This window comes from Lactuca serriola, chromosome 5, assembly GCF_051521515.1.
Source record: "Lactuca serriola cultivar US96UC23 chromosome 5, Lser_US96UC23_V15, whole genome shotgun sequence".
NCBI lineage: Eukaryota > Viridiplantae > Streptophyta > Magnoliopsida > Asterales > Asteraceae > Lactuca > Lactuca serriola.
The window spans coordinates 220,802,087-220,820,499 of NC_136412.1; the positions used below are offsets into that span (position 1 = coordinate 220,802,087).

At 35.9% G+C, this 18,413-nt stretch overlaps 2 protein-coding genes across 2 annotated transcripts; both read right to left on the reverse strand.

Moving 5' to 3' along the window:
* Window positions 1-1,501: 1,501 nt before the first annotated feature.
* On the reverse strand, window positions 1,502-4,004 carry LOC145050194 (receptor-like protein EIX2). Its single transcript, XM_078998482.1, has 2 exons — window positions 2,345-4,004; window positions 1,502-2,199 (listed from the first exon to the last, which is right to left on the reverse strand). Exons 1-2 carry the CDS (start codon window positions 4,002-4,004, stop codon window positions 1,502-1,504), a joined length of 2,358 nt encoding a protein of 785 aa, XP_078854608.1.
* Window positions 4,005-4,232: 228 nt separating this feature from the next.
* Window positions 4,233-4,715, reverse strand: LOC145050195 (phytosulfokine receptor 1-like). The gene has a single exon (XM_078998484.1). It carries the CDS (start codon window positions 4,713-4,715, stop codon window positions 4,233-4,235), a length of 483 nt encoding a protein of 160 aa, XP_078854610.1.
* Between the last annotated feature and the right edge of the window lie 13,698 nt (window positions 4,716-18,413).

Consider the following 18,413-nt stretch of genomic DNA (forward strand, 5'->3'; position numbering starts at 1 on the left):
AGCTTTTTTTCATGAAATCAGAGCACCGATTTCTTTTTTTTTTTTTTGAAATCAGGGAATTGTTTGAAAATCTGATGTTGTCTTCATGTTGAAATCATATGTTAATGTTGTCTTCTCCATGGATGATAGTCACCAATTGGGTTTTTTTGTTTGTTTTTGTTAAAAATTAGGATCCCCAACTGTTGTTGAAATCAATTTTCCTCTTAAATTGCTTTTGGGATTTTAGGTTTTTATCAGTGTATATGTGAAAATGAAATTCAAGGAGAGATAAATGATATTTATGATTTTAGGTGTTTCCTCTGAAATTATTTGTCGGATATTTACATTTTTATTGAAATTCAATGAGTGGTAAATGATGTTTTTGAAATCTCCTCTTTTTCATTAGAAACATTGAAAAAACTATTTAGGTTGATGTCTGTTCTGTTTGTTCGTTGAAACAGGTTGGGATTATAATCCTGGAGAAATTGATACATGGTTGGTTAAGTTCTAATCAACTTTTGTGGGATAAATAATGACCAAGTTAAGTGTGCATACAGAGTCCAATGGTCATGGAAGAATACAAGAATCTGAAGGGAATAGTAGCTGAAGTACCTCATGTACAGGTCAAGGTGGCATTTGCATCTTGGATCGTGAGAAATCACATGATGATAATGGCATTGTAGAAGTTGGCTTTGATATGTTGGAATGGAATATGGATATTTTTCTCAGAATGGAATCACGAATTCCAATTATGTTGGAACGGAAGCAGCTGACGCTTGAAGAATGGACCATGGAATTGAAAGTGATTCTTAGCAACATTATTCTTTTAGAATGTATCAGTGTCTTTGTAAGATTTTGATGTTTTTTTCCCGATTTGAAAGTTTTTTTTAGTTTTATTCTTTAAAAATAAATGTAATTCTTAACAAATGTTACATTTATTCTATAAGAATTAATGTAATTTTTGTTTTAATTCTTCAATTGATGGTTCGAGAACTTTGTTATTCTACAAGAAATTTTGTTATTTTTTAAAATACTCAAACATATTCTGTCAGAATGTCCGAATTAAAAACCTAATAATTTGTAAAATCAGATTTTTAAAATTAATATAGTCCATGATCCCTTAAAATATGCAAACTTCCTTTATTAAATCTATTTTAATTGACTAAAATACCCTTCTAATTAAACTAGATGATATTTTTCGATTATTTTTAATTCAATAATATGTATTAATCACTTTCTTAAAATAAGTAAAAATAATTTACCCATATTTATTAATACAAGAACACAATAATTAGTTTGAATAGAATAACCTACGCCTATATATATATATATATATATATATATATATATATATATATATATATACACACACACACACACATGTTTCATAAGGTTCAATTGGTCCATGAAGTTTTAGACGAGTTGCTCAATCCACTCCACATTATTTTGTGTTCAAGACTTTGTCTAAGAAAAGAAACAAAATCTGCAAGTTTGATCAAGCATTTTAATTTGCTTTTGAGTATCACACTTTCTTGCAAATGTAATATCCAACAAAATTGAAGAAAGTGAGTCTCCATCTCTTCTTAAGCACCAGAACTCCCACAATTCCCATAAACCCGGTTGTGAAAGCGCCTGTTGCACCATAAATCCATATCTTCTCATCGCCATCATTGTCTTCATCTTCCTCAGCATTTCTTCCTGTTTCTGGGACTTCATCATGGTTGCAATTGATTAGCAACGGACTACCACAAAGCTCATTATTGCCAGCATATACGGATGGATCAGTGAGCGTCTGGAGCTGACTTCCTGTTGGGATTCTTCCGGATAAGTTATTGTGTGACAAATTCAGATGGCTAAGAAATGTCAATGCCGACAGACTTTGTGGGATCATCCCTGAAAGATGGTTGATAGAAAGGTCAAGAGATTCTAACGAATTCATATCACCAATTCTATCTGGAATACGACCTGTGAAGTGATTGTTAGACAAGTTAAGACCAAGCAATCCTAAAAGAAGTATCAACTCCTTGGGTATTTCCCCCACCAGTTTATTGCTCGAAAGGTCCATGTTGACAACGTAACTCAATGTGTTTGTATACTCCAGCGTAACTACTTTCATTACCTGGCTTAAACTGCGCTCGAATGTGCCTGGAGAAAGAATTGTAATGTAGTCTCCTCCGGTGATCATTCCACTTATGTTGTGGAAACAGCAAGGGATGATTCCTGTTATTTTGTTTTCTCCAAAGATCCATGAATTGGAGAGTTGATATTTTACACAACTCTACAAGAATTGGACCTGTGAAGCTGTTTTTATATAGCCTGACGACAACCAGAACCTTTCTATTGTCGCCAATCCATTTTTGTATACCTCCAAAGAATTTGTTTTCACCCAAATCCAACAAACTTAAACTTGTGCAATTTGTTAGAGCTTTTGGAAGTTCACCATGGAAACTATTGTTGTTTAGAGCTAACCATTGTAGCGAAGAACCAAGATTGCCAAGAGAGCTTGGAATGACACCTGAGAGCCGGTTGGAACTTAATATCACAACCTTCAGCTTTTTTAGATTTCCAAGACAATCTAAAAAAGTCCCCAATAGCATATTTCTAGAAAGATCGAGAATAGCTAAATTTGTAACATTACACAGTGACTCTGGAATCAGTCCATTAAAGAGGTTGTTCTTAAGAAGCAACGTATTTGACACACTAGCATAACCTTGTGTTAAAGACTCGATTGTTTGGTTAGATGGAAGGTTTGTCAATGGACCGTTGAGAAAGTTATGGGAGAGATCCAGAATGGTCATGATTGGGAGCTCGCTAAGCCAATCTGGAAGTGGTCCAGAAATGCTAGTATTGGAAAGGACTAGGGTGTCAAGACTTGTTTGTGTTCGAATCCAACGTGGAAATTCTGATTCAGTTTTGCATGATCGAAGTTGAAGTGTTCTTAATTGGAAAGGAGGCCTCCAATCGGGCGAAATCTTGAAGCTCAATCTGTAGTTTGAGCTTGCATCAAAGTATTCTAACATAGATGTATTTGGGAAATGGGCTTCAGTGACTACACCATATAAAGAATTGTTCGATATGTCAAGCAAACTAAGTTTGGAAAGTTTTCGAAAGCTAGGAAATGGCCCTTGTAAAAAGTTATCCTGTATATCCAGATACTGTAGTTTTGAGAGGCTTCCAAGCGATAATGGAAGCCCACACAATTGATAGTAGAGGAAACACAATTTTTCTACATTCGACAGTCGTCCTATGGAGAATGGAATTGTCCCGTTCAACAGGTTCGAAGATAAATCAAGGTTTTTTAACAACAGCAGGTTTCCAATAGAATTAGGAATCGAACCTGATAATTTGTTCCAAGATAGATCTAATTCCTGCAAATTTGTTAAATTTCCTATAGCTTCTGGGATGGTTCCAGTTAACTGGTTAAATGCAAGATTAACCTCTCTCAAGGCTGTTAGCCTTACTAATGATTTTGGAATTTCTCCACCAAACTCGTTGTCATTTAGAATCAGCGTCTCCAGAGAAAATTGGGCACATTCGGATCCATTGGTTGATGGTCCCTTGAATTCCCCTTCCATAGAATTGAATGAAAGATCCAGCCGCTGTAACTGACAGAGTCTCCAGACTCTAGTATTTTCAATACCCTTAAACCTATTTTCCTCAAGGTTGAGGTCGACAACCTTTTTCATGACTGGGATTGAAGAATTGAGTTCATTGAACGAAAGATCAAGAACTTGTAAAGACGTCAAGTTTTGTAAAAACAGAGGGAATTCGTCTTGGACAAAATTGGAACTAAGATCAAGTGTGTGAATTGGAGAAAGAGTAAGATTCGATTCAAGATGCATGCCATAGAAATGAGGATTAGAAAGCTCACATCCCGACAAGCGTAACACCTGTAAAGAAGAAATCATATACAACAGCACGTTGTTGAAATTTGGAGCTTTAACAACACTCAATCCGCTCAGATCGAGATGTTTGAGTGACAAAAGGCTTGTAGCCCATGTGAAATCATCAACGACTAGATCCATGTAACTGAGATCAAGCACACACAAACAGGGCCGGTCCAGACGGTGGGCAACCCGGGCGACCGCCCAGGGCCCACGACTCTAGGGGCCCAAAAATTTATGGGCTATGTAGTTTATATATATAATAAAAGTTATTGCTTAAATGATTTTTAGGGCCTAAAGCTGATTGAAACTCTAATTAGCTTAAAAGATAAACAATTTAGTTTGCTTGTTATTGTTAATTGAACACTTCTATAGTGAAGAGTAAATTATAGTTTTTGAATCTTTATTATATTGGTCTTTGAGGGGCCCTTTTTTTCTTTCCGCCCCGGGCCCCATATATGTTTGGACCGGCCCTGCACACAAATTCGAAAGATTTCCAATAAAATGAGGAACAATGCCAGAAAATCCCATGGAAGAAAGATTTAGAAACCTGAGTTGTGTTAGCTTGGCCAAAGAGGACTTCAACTTATTTACCCTTAACATCTCGGCATAACCCAAATAAGGGCTTCCAAGGTCAAGGGTAGAGACATGTCCGGTTGCATTATCACAGCCAACCCCTTGCCATTGGCAGCAGTTGTTTCCATTCCAAGATGATAGTCGACCAGAAGGGTCTGATACAAGGTTGCGTTTGAATCGGAGAACTTCCCTCTCATGTTTGTAGCAACCAGAAGTGAGGTTTGTGGTTGCAAATGTGAAGAAGAGAAGGAATTTACCAAGCCATAACTTCCTCATGATTGTTGTTTCTTAACGAAGACACCATTGACGAGGTCAAGATTTATAGATATATGTTTTTGGGAAAAGAGACCCACAGTGTAGCTAGGCAGAAAAAATTTGTCTTTTCCATGCAGACGAGACGTACTATTCATAATTTGCTTTTTCCCTAAAGCTTCCACTAAACCTTATCGTTTACTTTAAAAAAGGATACTTTATATCAAACATCCATCACAAAAACATTTTGTTTTTTCTGAAATAATTATAAGAGTCTCATAAAAACAGTAGTGGATGGGAACAATATTCAAGCATGTGGTGGTAAACTAATTAATAGTAATTAATAATTAATTACCAACAAATCCTGATACATCAACTTATTACTATTAAATATTATCAATCTATGATTATAGAAAAAAGAAAGTCTACGAAAAAGTCTTCAAATTTTATCCAAATTTATAAAAAAAATCCGAAACTAAAACTTATTTACGAAAAATATGAATTACATGTAAAAAAGACGATTTGACCTATTTTTTCCGTTTATCAGTTTCATTACTTATCTGGTTTCATTAAAGTCTTATTATTTTATCATAATTTACGAATAAGTCATAAATTAAAATTTAGTGATGATTTGACGATTTTTTCCATTTAACACATATTTTATCGGTTTCATTGTTAACATATATATATATATATATATATATATATATATATATATATATATATATATATATATAATTTATTTCACACCCCGAAACCAATGGAGGAAACGTTTCGGGGCGAAAGACGTCATGTAAAGTATCACAACCAATATACATAGTAAGCATAGTAAACACAAAACATTACATTACATAGAATAATTACATTTGTTTGAAAGTAAGGTAATATAGGTTTTATAGATACATTAGTTTAAACAAAAGTAAAGACGTGACTTCCATATACTTCGTCTTCTGCAAAAGATCGCGGGATACCTGTCTAATGCTGACATGAGAATACAAGCAGTTTAAAAATATCAGCATAAAGCTGGTGAGTTCATAAGCGGTTTGTTTCTGTAAAAGAATAAACTTTCTTTGGTTTTTTTGAAAAAGTTGTTATCCAAGAAAATCCCATATTTTCTTATAAGTAAAATTTAGTTATCCATTTGTTACACAGTTTGGTTAACAACTGTTTGTCATCTGGTTATTACAGGATCTAGTTAAGAACAAGTTCTGTTATCCCAGGAAAAACCCTTATTTTTCTTAAAAGTTTGTGATCGGTTATCGAATCTGAATGAAATGTACATGAATCTACCATACTTATAGTGTTTGTGTGAAGTTTCCTGAAAGCCTGGTTATCCTTGAAAGGTATGTTAGTTTTAACACGTATATAAAAGTATCAATTAAATAGTAAACTAATTTCTAAGGTTATTAATTTACTAAGTTCTTTATTACTTAAAAGTAAATCTCCATTATCTAAGTTTGCGAGTTCTATAACCATACGATAAACTAGATATGGCAAAGGAAGGCCAATATCATTTATGACTTTTGTCACCCGTAGACCTGCCGGTCCCACTCTAGTTAGCAGCAAGGTGCGGGGTAGTCAGCCCCGTATAGATCTATACACTCAAGTCACGCTCTCCTACTAAGAGATTCTGGTTACAGGGGCAGTCCTCCACTCACGTATCTCTATGGAGTGTTACAGAGGACGTGTCTCCAACCCTAAGATTAACGAATTTACAAGTAATAATGCGGAAAATCCTGTTTTATGTTCTAGTTACAAAGGTGGTCCTCCACTCGCGTATCTCTGTGGAGTGTTACAGAGGACGTCTAAAGTTCTAAGATTAATGATTTTTAACAGTAATGAAATGGAAAATCAGTTGTGAAATGTAAAATATAACACTATATAATAAGATTTGCAATCAGTTTTAGAACTAACTCTGCAAGTCAAATGGTTGGTTAATACAGTTTCGATTGTTAAAAGCATATGGAATATGAAACAATTCAAATGAAATAATAAGTTTGAGTACAAGATATTCCTTTACTTTTGCTTGTATTCCCCCCGTGAAAACATTGAAAAACATGGAAAAAGGTGTAGGGGTATGAACTCACCAGACGAGAAATGTGTCGGCTAGGATGCTAAGTGTTAGTTCAGGGCTTGAATACATGCGAGATTCCTATGTAATATGAAGAGATACATAATTGTATCTAATTAGACTTTGAACTACTAATTAAATAAGAATATACACTCCAAGTCGCGAAAACACTTTATTTCATGTGTTAGGAGTGATTCGGGTTGCATCTAAGGGTGTGTAGGGCCTAAATAAGGAGTTTACTCCTCAAGAGTAAGCCTTTAGGGGTCTTTACAGTCCAAAGACCATATCCCAATGATTTTACGGCCGTAAACTCTTGGGTGGTGTGTTCTTGGATTATTAAAGGTCTTACATTGCTTAAGGGAAGGTTCTAGGGTTGATTACATGGCTTAGGAAGTCATCGGGACTTGATTTGACCTTGGGAAAGGGGTTTACAGTTCTTGAAGGACACTTGGGGAGTTTAATACCTTAAACACATGAGTTTACGACCATAAACTCATGTTTTTCCATGAATCATGTGTTTTGGTGGTTGTAGGTTACGCATACAAAGTTCTAGACCCAATTCTAAGTCCTACAAGGTGTTAAGGGCACTTAAACACCCCATTGAAGGTGTTTACGGTTTTGGGAGACCTTCCTAAACCATAAACTCATGTTTAGTTCATTTGTGTATGTTTTGGTGCATCTCATGAAGTAATATAAGGTTCTAGGCACTCATGGAAGCCTTTGGAGGTGTTTAAGGGGCAATTTAACACCTTAAAAAGTGTTTGTGGCTTATGAAGGTGTGTTTATGGTCCTTCAAGATGTGTTTACGGTCCAAGAATGTTATTGGGCCGTAAACTCATGTTTACTACCCAAATAACATGATTTTGGTGTTCAAATCTAGTACATGCAAGTCCTTAAGCCATATCTAAGCACTAGAAGGGACTTGGAAGGGTTTTGGGGCTTCAAAACCCTCTTTAAAGGAGTTTACAGTTTTGGAGAGGGTTACCAAACCATAAACACACTTTTTTGATGCATTTGGATGGTTTAAAAACGAATTGGCATGATAAACAAGCTTAGTAACAATCTAGGATAGATTACTTACCAATTTGAAGCTTGAAAGGGGTGTTTTTGGATCAAACTCGAGTTTTAGAGAGAGAGTAGAGAGAGAAAGTTATGAGGTGGTGGTAAAAAGCTAAATTGAAGTTCACTCATCCTTTATATAAGGCTTGAGTTTGTGGCCCGGTGGAAATCTACCCGATACCAACGTTAAACGAGGCCTTTGGTCTTACCCGATTTAATTGTCGTAACCCGACGTGGTTGAAACTAAAATTTTTCCAAATAACAATTTGGGGCGTTTTCACTTGTTTCAAATGGGTTTGGACACTCATGAGTTTATAATAAAAGTCTTAAATTAAATGACCTAATCCAAAATATTAACGGAAAATTGAAAGACAAATGGTTTTACTAACGGAAATGGTTTTACCATGACGGAATAAATTACGGGTTGTCATATATATATATATATATATATATATATATATATATATATATATATATATATATATATATATATATATATAGTGTAGAATTCCATGAGTCATGAGTAACCCTAATTCTTACACTTAAGCCTATGATCCAACAATGATTTGCACTAACACTTAATGGACCAACTTATAAACTTAGCCCATGACAAATCAATCATGGATCATTAGCCGAAAACATATGTATCACTAATTTACATAATCAGTCCCCGTTAATTTAATTAGTCTCTTTTGATCACTAAATTAATTCCAAATTAATTCTTGATCAATACTAATTAAATAATATGATTTATCAATTAATATATTGTACATACAATATATTAATAAGTAATAAATAACTCTTTCTCAAATATCCATCCTATCAAATTGCTTCGATGAATGTAACCCAAAATGGACCATGCTACTATTGGGTCAAGTACATACCAATTTTAGTTATGGGTTAGACACCTAATCCAACAGTCTACCACTTGGATAAGTCTAATAACTATGATATCCAAGGTAACTTAAAATCCGATTAGCAATCATAGCTCTCAAAAATCCGTTGTCATACTCTGATGCGTCTATTAGATAAGGGATCATATAATCCTCTGTTATTGAAGATATCATGTAGACAAAGACATGGAATAAATTTATACTCATTGTCTAACAGTTTGTTTCCTGATTTCTGATTTGTTTGACATAGAACTTAACTTAACACATCAATTGAATCTTGACTGGGCCCGACACATAAATCTAAACAAAATCATCGAGGTGCCCAAGATATTGCTTTTAATCCTCTTAGGATAAAAGGAACAGATAAACTTTGACTTATATTCTTGTACTAACTATTTGTTGAATCATACACAACAACATGTTTTATAACATCAAGTTACCAATGCATTTTCGCACTACCAATGGACAACCAACTCATAATCAACAACTCATATATATTGGTTTAAAGACTATATGATATTATCATCTCATAATTACTCGTGATAAATTCCATGAAGTGATTCATGTGAGTGTGGGTTTAGTCTAATACTTAAATCTTATTTCAAGAGCACTCATGAATATTTGTAGCAAACTTTTCTATGTCTAATACCTTACACAATCTTATAAAACCCATTCATGACAGTCTACTTTCATAACCTATTTCCAAAGTATGATAGACTATGGATGGTTTGAATAATCTTTATTATTCTAGAAGTCAAAACATGCAAAATGAAACAATAGTAAACAATTGACACAAGACAGTAACTTTACTTATAAATAAAACTCCTCTTATTCAATCATCAAATGTCAATTACATTTTAGCTATTACAAGTTTCTAAATATCTATCTAATCACTAAAACTAATATCGTCCTTCAGCCTGATACTCCTAGCGTGCTGCAGGTGCTTAAACCTACTCAATCCCTTCCTAAGGGGATCCGCTAGGTTTTCCTCTGACGATACCTTCTTTACTATGAGGAGTCCTTATTCTATTGGATGTCTTAGAAAGTGATATTTTCTATCGATGTGCCTTCATCTTCCATGACCCCTTGGTTCCATGGATAACGTGACTGTATTCTCGCTATCACTGAAAATCTCCATAGGTTGCTTTACAGCCGGTACAACTCCAAGGTCTCCAATGAAGTTCTTTACCCATATCGCCTCCTTCGATGCTTCACTTGCCGCTATGCACTCCAATCCGCATGTTGAATCATCTACAGTCTCCTATTTGGAATTTTTTTGAAGTTATTGCTCCTCCATTTAAGGTAAATACCCAACCTGGCTGAGAGTGGAAATTATCTTTGTAAGTATGAAAGTTGGCGTCACTATACCCTGTCACTCTCAGTTCATCACTCCCACTGAGGCTAAGGACCCAGTCCTTAGTCCTCCGTTGGTACTTAAGAATGTTCTTTACCGTACTCCAGTGAGATTTACCAGGATTCCCTTGATATCTACTAAGCGTTCTCAAAGCAAAGGCTACATCAGGGCGAGTACAAGTCATAACATACATGATCAATCCAAATGCGGAAGCATATGGTATTCGACTCATTTCTGCTATTGGCATCTTTACTCGGACTCTGAGTCTTACTCGGTTTGGTATTGCTCTAGATGGGTAAGTCTCCTTTCTTGGAATCCTCCATGTTGAAACATTTCAACACTTTATCCAGGTAGGTACTTTCACTAAGTCCTATTAGTCTGTTACTCTTATTTCTCAATATCGTTATCCCTAGAATGTGGGCAGCTTCTCCAAGGTCCTTCGTAGAAAAACACTTCCCAAGCCAGGACTTAACTTCCTGCAAGGTTGGGATGTGGTTTCCTATTAGTAGTATGTCATCCACATACAATACGAGAAAGCTAACTATATTCCCACTAGCTTTGACATATACACAAGACTCATCCTCACTTCTTGAAAATCCAAACTCTTTGACTTTCTCATCAAAACAAAGATTCGATCTGCGAGATGCTTTCTTTAATCCATAAATGGATTTCGTAAGCTTACACGCTGTATTAGGTTACTTTGCATTGAAAAAACCCTCTAGCTGATTCATGTAAACATCTTCAGCCAACTTTCCATTTAGGAAAGTGTTTTTGACATTTATTTTCCATATTTCATAATCATGAAATGCAGCTATGGTTAGCATAACCCTTATAGATTTAATCTTCGCTACTGGTAAGAAGGTATCGTCATAGTCAACTCTAGGAGTTTGAGTAATTCCCTATGCAACCAATCGCACCTTATATGTGAGTACTTTCCCATCCATGTTGGTCTTCTTGTTGAAGATCTATTTGCACCTGACTTTCTTATGACCCGGTACATTGTTAACCAAGTTCCAAACTTGATTGTCATACATGGAAAAAATCTCGCTGTCCATCGCCTCTTTCCATTTTGCAGACTCTGGGCCTACCATGGATTCCTTGTAGTTGTTAGGTTCGTCCAAATTTACCAGTGTACTATCACTGATAAATGCATCACCTTTAGTAGTAATATGGAAACCATAAAACTCAGGTGCCTGTCTAACTCTACTAGAATGCCTCAGAGGTAAGGACTCGTCAATTGGTTCAACAAGAGTTTCCTCCTTGGGTTGAGCACTAGTGTTGAGGTTCCTTCATCACTTAGCTCTTGAAGCTCTTCATGGTCAATTTGCCTCCTACTATCCTCTTGGCATATGACTTCTCTCTCGCAGAAAACTCATATCCTCACAATGAAGACAACATTGTCACTTGGTCTATAGAAGAGATATCCAAAGGACTTCTATGTATAGCCAATGAAAACACAATGCTCACTACAAGGTTCGAGGTTGTAGTGAGTCTCTCTCCTTACGAAAGCCTCGCAACACCAAACCTTGATGTGTGCTCACGAGGGAACCTTCCCTGTCCACATCTCGTCAAGTGTTTTGGCAACCTTTTTAGTTGGGACTAGATTAAGGATATGGGCAGTAGTCTTTAAGGCATACCCCCAAAATTAGATAGGTAACGAAGCTCGACTCATCATGGAACGAACCATGTCCAACAAGGTTCGATTGCGCCTCTCAGCCGCAACATTAAGTTGTGGTGTCCTAGGTGGCGTCAATTATGAAACAATTCCACATTCCTTAAGATAATCGTGGAGCTCAATACTAAGATACTCACCACCTCGATCAGATTGTAGCATCTTTATGTTCCTGCCCAGCTGCTTCTCTACTTCTTTCTTAAACTCTTTGAACTTTTCAAAGGTTTCTTACTTTTTCTTGATTAAGTAGATATATCCATATCTGCTATAATCATCAGGAAAAGTCACATAGAAGCGGTTAGCATCTCTTATGGAAGATCTGAAGCGTCCACACACATCGGTGTGTATGATATCCAACAAACCCTCACCTATTTGACAAAAACCAGTGAAAGGTGACTTGGTCATCTTTCCAAGCAAACAAGATTCACATGTGTTGTCTGACTTTAGGTCAAATGACTCCAACTACATCCTTTTGGAGTTCGGCTATGCGCTTCTTGTTGATATGTCCAAGATGACAGTGCCATAAGCATGATTTATCCAAACCATTGGATGAATCGATAACCAACACATTATTTTCTAAGTTATCTACCACCATCATAGTTTCATATATACGATTACAAGGAAATGCTTCAAAATAAAATTTACTATTATAATAAGCATTAATACTACCAATATCATTATTAAACGAAAAAGTAAAAGCTTGTTCATACAAACCATAAAAAGAAATAATATTTCTCGCCATATCAGACAAGTAGCAACAATTATGCAATTCTAAATTTAACCCACTACTAACAAATAAAGAATAAACTTTAATCTTGGTGACAGGTGATACTTTCCTATTCCCCATGATTAAGTTCATCTTCATGTGCTCCATATCCCTACTTCTTTTTAGACCCTGCAAATCAGAACAAATGTGAAAACCTCATGCTGTATCAAGGACCCAAGAATTAGCATGTGATGAGTTATTAGACAGAATGGTATAAATACCTGTGAAGGATGGTTTGATCTTCCCATCCTTTATGTCCTGCAAGTAGTTGGGGCAGCTTCGCTTCCAGTGCCCCTTTTCATGACAATGGAAGCACTTGACTTCCTTTGGATTGGGAGTGGGTTTAGCAGAACCAAATTTGGTCCCACTAGAAGAGGATCCATCATCGGACTTTCCATTGTGGCTCTTAGAAGGGACCATCCTCTTCTTTCCATTCCCATGTCCAATTGCCAAGACAGGGACAATAGCAGTAGGAGTAGACACAATAGATTTTCCTTTTAAACTAATTTCAGTAGTTCTCAAAAGGCCTTAAAGCTTCCTTAGAGTGACCTCCTCCTTGTTCATATGATAAGTCATACGAAACTGATCATAACAAGGAACCAAAGAGTGTAGGATAATATAAATGGCCAACTCTTCATCAAAGTTGACATTCAACTTCAGCAAGCGGTCCACAAACCTTTATATTCAACTATCTGTTTAGGAGTAGCAGTAGATTCATCAATCTCCTTAAGCTCTTTATCGAGGACATATTCCTTTTCCTCGTAGCAATGGTCATCCGGATGTTTCAAATCCAGTCATTGATGTTCGATCCATCAAAGATGACCCTCCTACATAAGTTCATGATGGAGGAAGAGCCAGAAGCAGTTGCATTTGAAGCAGTGTTTCAAGTAGACAGTTGAAAAGAAAGACAAGGTTTAGATTAGAAAAGGATCCTTAATATTACTCCCAAATGAAATATTAAGGCTGGGATCCAACATAATATTTTACAATTCGAATGAGGGATGCCATAATCCAATTGCAAAATATTTGAAGGTGGGTAAATGACGATTTAACAATTTCTGTGACAACCCGAAATTTTCCATTCAAATCAAACCATATCAATCCAATAGAAGTAGAGCAGTTTCAGTAAAAATTCAAACTTATGGAATAAGTTTGGGCAGTTTTAGGGTTTTACACCTAAGGAGTTATTAGGAGAGTGGTTGCACTAGGATTTTGTGCAACACTGTAATTCCATTACTCTAGGTCATTAGAATCCATTTCGAGAATAGAAATATTTTCTGCCAAAAATCTCAGGACTATAAATAGAATTTTGAACCAAATTGGTTCATTATTTGATTTCGAATTAGAGAAAAGCCAAATACTCTCTCACGGATCTTCGGGTTTTCATCCCAGATTGTGAGTCTACTTTCATAGATGTGTTTTAATACTTGTTATATGCTTAATAACATTATTTACATGTCCAAAGTACAAGATTCGGGAGTTTACCGCCCAAGAACGTTCTTGGGGAGTAAACTCCAAAATCAAGCCTAAAGGCCACCTAGTCCCATTTCCGTGTTAGGCATCTAACTAAGGACTTAGTGTATGATCATTAGAGGCTAGAAACAAATCAAAACAACTTAGTTTGAGGAGTTTACGGCCAAGGAACCACCTCTTGGGCCGTAAACTCCAAGTAAAGGGCACAAATGAGTGCCTAGTGATCCTTTAGCCTTAGAACAAGAACCTAGAAGCCTTAAACTCATATCTTAGACCAACAAAATAATTAGAAACCAACTTTGGAAGGGAGTTTACGGCCAAGATGCTCCTTAGGCCGTAAACTCCAAGATTAAGGGTCAAAACCCCTTCAAACTCTTCCTAGGGCTTAGTCTTCATTTAGGCAAGCACCTTGATGTGTTTAGGACCTAGAAAACTCATGAAAAGCATAAGTGTTGAAGAGTTTACGGCCAAGAGTATTTCTTGGGCCGTAAAGTCCTTTAAAGGGGTCAAAGGACACCCTAGACACTTCCTTAGGCCAAGAGACTTTTAGGGCAAGTACCTAGATGAGTTTTGGACTAGTTAAAATCCTTAGAACCTCATGTGTGAGGGAGTTTACAGCCTAAAGAGTTCTATGGTCGTAAACTCCATCAAATGGTTCCATTTAGTGCCTTAAACCTTCCTTAAGCCAATGGTTGAAGCCTAGACTTGTTCCTTGAAATGTTGGGGACTTGAAAGAACAATAAGAACCCTCCCAAGGGAGTTTACGGCCGTAAACTCCAAGGGAAAAGGGTCCTTGGGCCGTAAACTCCCCAAAGGAGTCAATGTGGTGCCCAAACACTTGTATAGCCTTGAAACAATTCCCCTCTAAGGTTGTAGTACTTCTAAACTCCATTTCATGACTTGGTTGAGAGTTTACGGCCAAGAGCTTACTCCCCTGGGCCGTAAACTCTAATGAATATGGTATTTTGACCTTAAACTCCCATTAGGGGCATTGCACTCCTTTGTTGCAACCCATTAGCCTCCTAGCACTTGACCAAAAGTGTTGTCCTTGTGCATAAATGCTATTACTTGTATAATTAGTGTTATAATCACTAATTATTTATATACATATTTATATATATATAATTAGGATCATTGTGTGTGTCTAAGTCTTCACTTGACACCAAGCACTTGTCCGATTCTTCCATACGATAACATCCGTTCAATTCCAGTCACATATTGCAGGTGAGTTCATACCCCTTAACTAATGTTTTAAACTATTTTAAATGTTTTATGGGGGGGATACAAGTAGAATCATGCTACTTATTATGTCAATCACATGTGATTAGTAAGTAGGATTATATTACTTATTACATCAATCACATGTGATTAATATACAACATTCAAAAGATTTGGCTACTCATTAGTCGTTTTACCAAACAGTTTCCTTCAAATGATTTTTATAAACATTTTATATGTTTTCAAACTACTTATTACACTGTACTTCTTACTCTGTTATCATATTTCAAACTTATTTACAACTGTGTTTTCAAACAAATGTTCCTTGTACTTATATTGTTTTATCAAACTTATGCCTTCAAATTGTTTTATAGATTGACATCAAGTCGATCTTTCCTTAAACTAATATTTGTGTTTCAAATGTTTTACCAAACTTATTTATGCTTTTATATTATAAATTGCATGCCTCTATATGTATAGTTATATAAGAAATGTTTAAAAGACTTAGGAAGACTATCCACCCTATTTCCTTTTCGCGCCTTGAGATGTGGTCTGGTGGGACATTGGGTATTCGTCCGAAAGTCGTTTAAAGATTAGTTATATATCATGTGTACATATAAAGTCATAAAAGGTCCTTCCAGTTCATCCTATGCCCTTGGGTAACAAGGGTATACATCCACGTCCATACGTATCACTTAGATTACTAGTAAGCTACCATATGGGTAGTTCAGGAAGATACTAGAACCATTACTAGAACGCGATATCATACAATGAGTCAGTTCATTCATGAGTCAATACTTTCTAGAACATTACTGTACATTACATATACATCTATACTAGAATGATTTCATTACTATACTTGCTAGATAGAGAGAACACACATTACAGCTAGCACACTTAGAACATTATAGTACAATTACATGATCACACTTACATGAGTACAATTACATGATCACACTTACATGAGTACAATTACATGATCACACTTACATAAGTACAATTACATGATCAGACTCACATGAGTACGCTTACATATACATAGAATAGACGTCACTAGGGGCTATAGCACGGAACCAGTTCAGGATCTAACTATACTGATAAATCACACCGCAATTGTGATTGTTATATCGAGTATACATGATCATTAGTAATGTGGATGCTCACGGCTTGCATTCATGCAAGGGTCGTGGGTAGGTCCCAAAATCCCTTTGATAGGGGAGCGTACAGTCTGGGATCTAGACATCACATTATACCTTATCCCTCAAATAAGGCAATTGAGTATCGATGTAGTTATTTATATATATATATATATATATATATATATATATATATATATATATATATATATATATATATATATATATATCAAATACTATGGTACTTGGAAGTATTACCCTAGATTTAAGGTAATAGGTACGGTTGTAGTTCGACACTACACCATAGTACTATTTCTTTTCCCATTACATTCACTTCGTGAATTTTTCATACGACGCACGGTAATGTAGAAACTATCTTTTGATAAATAGTAGTCAGACTTGGGAAAATATACACTCTTACAAGAGACACACACAGAACCATTAGGTCTTGGTAGAAGACACCTTCATACTAATAGGAATCATAGGGATTCCAGGGTTTTTCAAATTTTTACAATACATAGACTTACAAATACTTACAATTCTTATACACTTACAAATTCTTGAATTACAAAGACTTACAAATTCTTACATACAAATTAAGACACTAAATACTTATGATCTCACCAGCTTTAAAGCTGATACTCGCTTTCAAAATTACTTGTATCCTCAGGTCATCATAGACAGGTACCGATGCAAGGAGAAAGGAAGATGGATCTTATTCAAGACTTATCTTTCATTTTGATTTATGCTTAGCGTTTATCAAAATTTGACAGAATACAATTGTATAATAATTATTTTATTAATGCAATGGATGATGTTGTTGCTTGTTTACTACTTTACATTGTTGTTGATATTATACATGACGTCCTCCGCCCCAGAACGTTTCCGCCGTTCTTGGTTTTGGGGTGTGACAGATTGGTATCAGAGCATTGTTTATAGTGAATTAAGTATATCAACCCATAAAAGATATACTAACTATAAATACATAAGGGATTAAAAATACTCTGACCAAGAGTTTATACTTTAAATAGTAAAATATTTAAGTAAGTATACGTGTTGCATTCATACTAACATCAGTGTCGTTAGGACAATACAAAAGAATTACGATTGTTGGGCAACACAAGTGGGCTTAGAGACATATGGTCAAAACTGGGAAGATATAGCCTGATCACCTATATTATCCGAGGGTTGACTAGCATGTGCCTAAGTTTAAGTTTGTGGTTGCAACAATGCTAAAATCTTACCAACCCTACCACAATGAGAACAATAGAACATAACAATAAATTTAAAATACTATAGTTGTATTTTGGTTTTACTATAAGTACTTTATACTTGAGAATTAAAACGGGATCTTCATTACTAAGTTGATAGTTGCTAAGTGGATACACTGAGGCTACATGTAATTAGGATATTATAGACCCAGAATCTGTGATAATTTTGCCTTACCCCTATTCTGTGTGAATAAGGAGTTAAGGTCACTTATTCGAAGGTCTATCCTGTTTAGATTACACATAGCTGGTATGCACTTCACAAATAGCGATGTAACTAATGAAGGTTTTCTAAATAATTATTTAGATAGCTCGTCTAATAATTATCCTCTTACCCTAAATTCTCGCATAGAAATCATAGTTGGACTCCATCCCCTTGGCAACCAACATCTTCCGAAAGAAGTCATAGCTGGTTGGTTTGGAGAAGAACTAGAGAAGGATCATCCTATCCCCTTGGATGATCACCTTGAAGAAGACCTTTCGTATGATACTAACCCCGAACCAGAGGTTGAGAACCTACCCCAAGCAGCTCCTTTCCAATTCCTAACCCTCTTCCGGCTTTTCATGGCCCGACCCTGAGTGAGTGGAATGCTTGGAAACAGGGAGCCAAGGAAAAGATCAGTTTTTGCTATTTCATGGTGACCGAAGCTTTTACGACTCGAGCAATGGGGGCTCAGCAGATAGAGTCTTGCCAATCTTGGTCCGCAGAAGGGATCAAAAGGAGATTCAAGGCAAGACAGCTCTACATCAGATTTCAGAAGTAGTCGCCTATGCTAGAATGCATACCCTCTACACCATTCATCTAGCATATA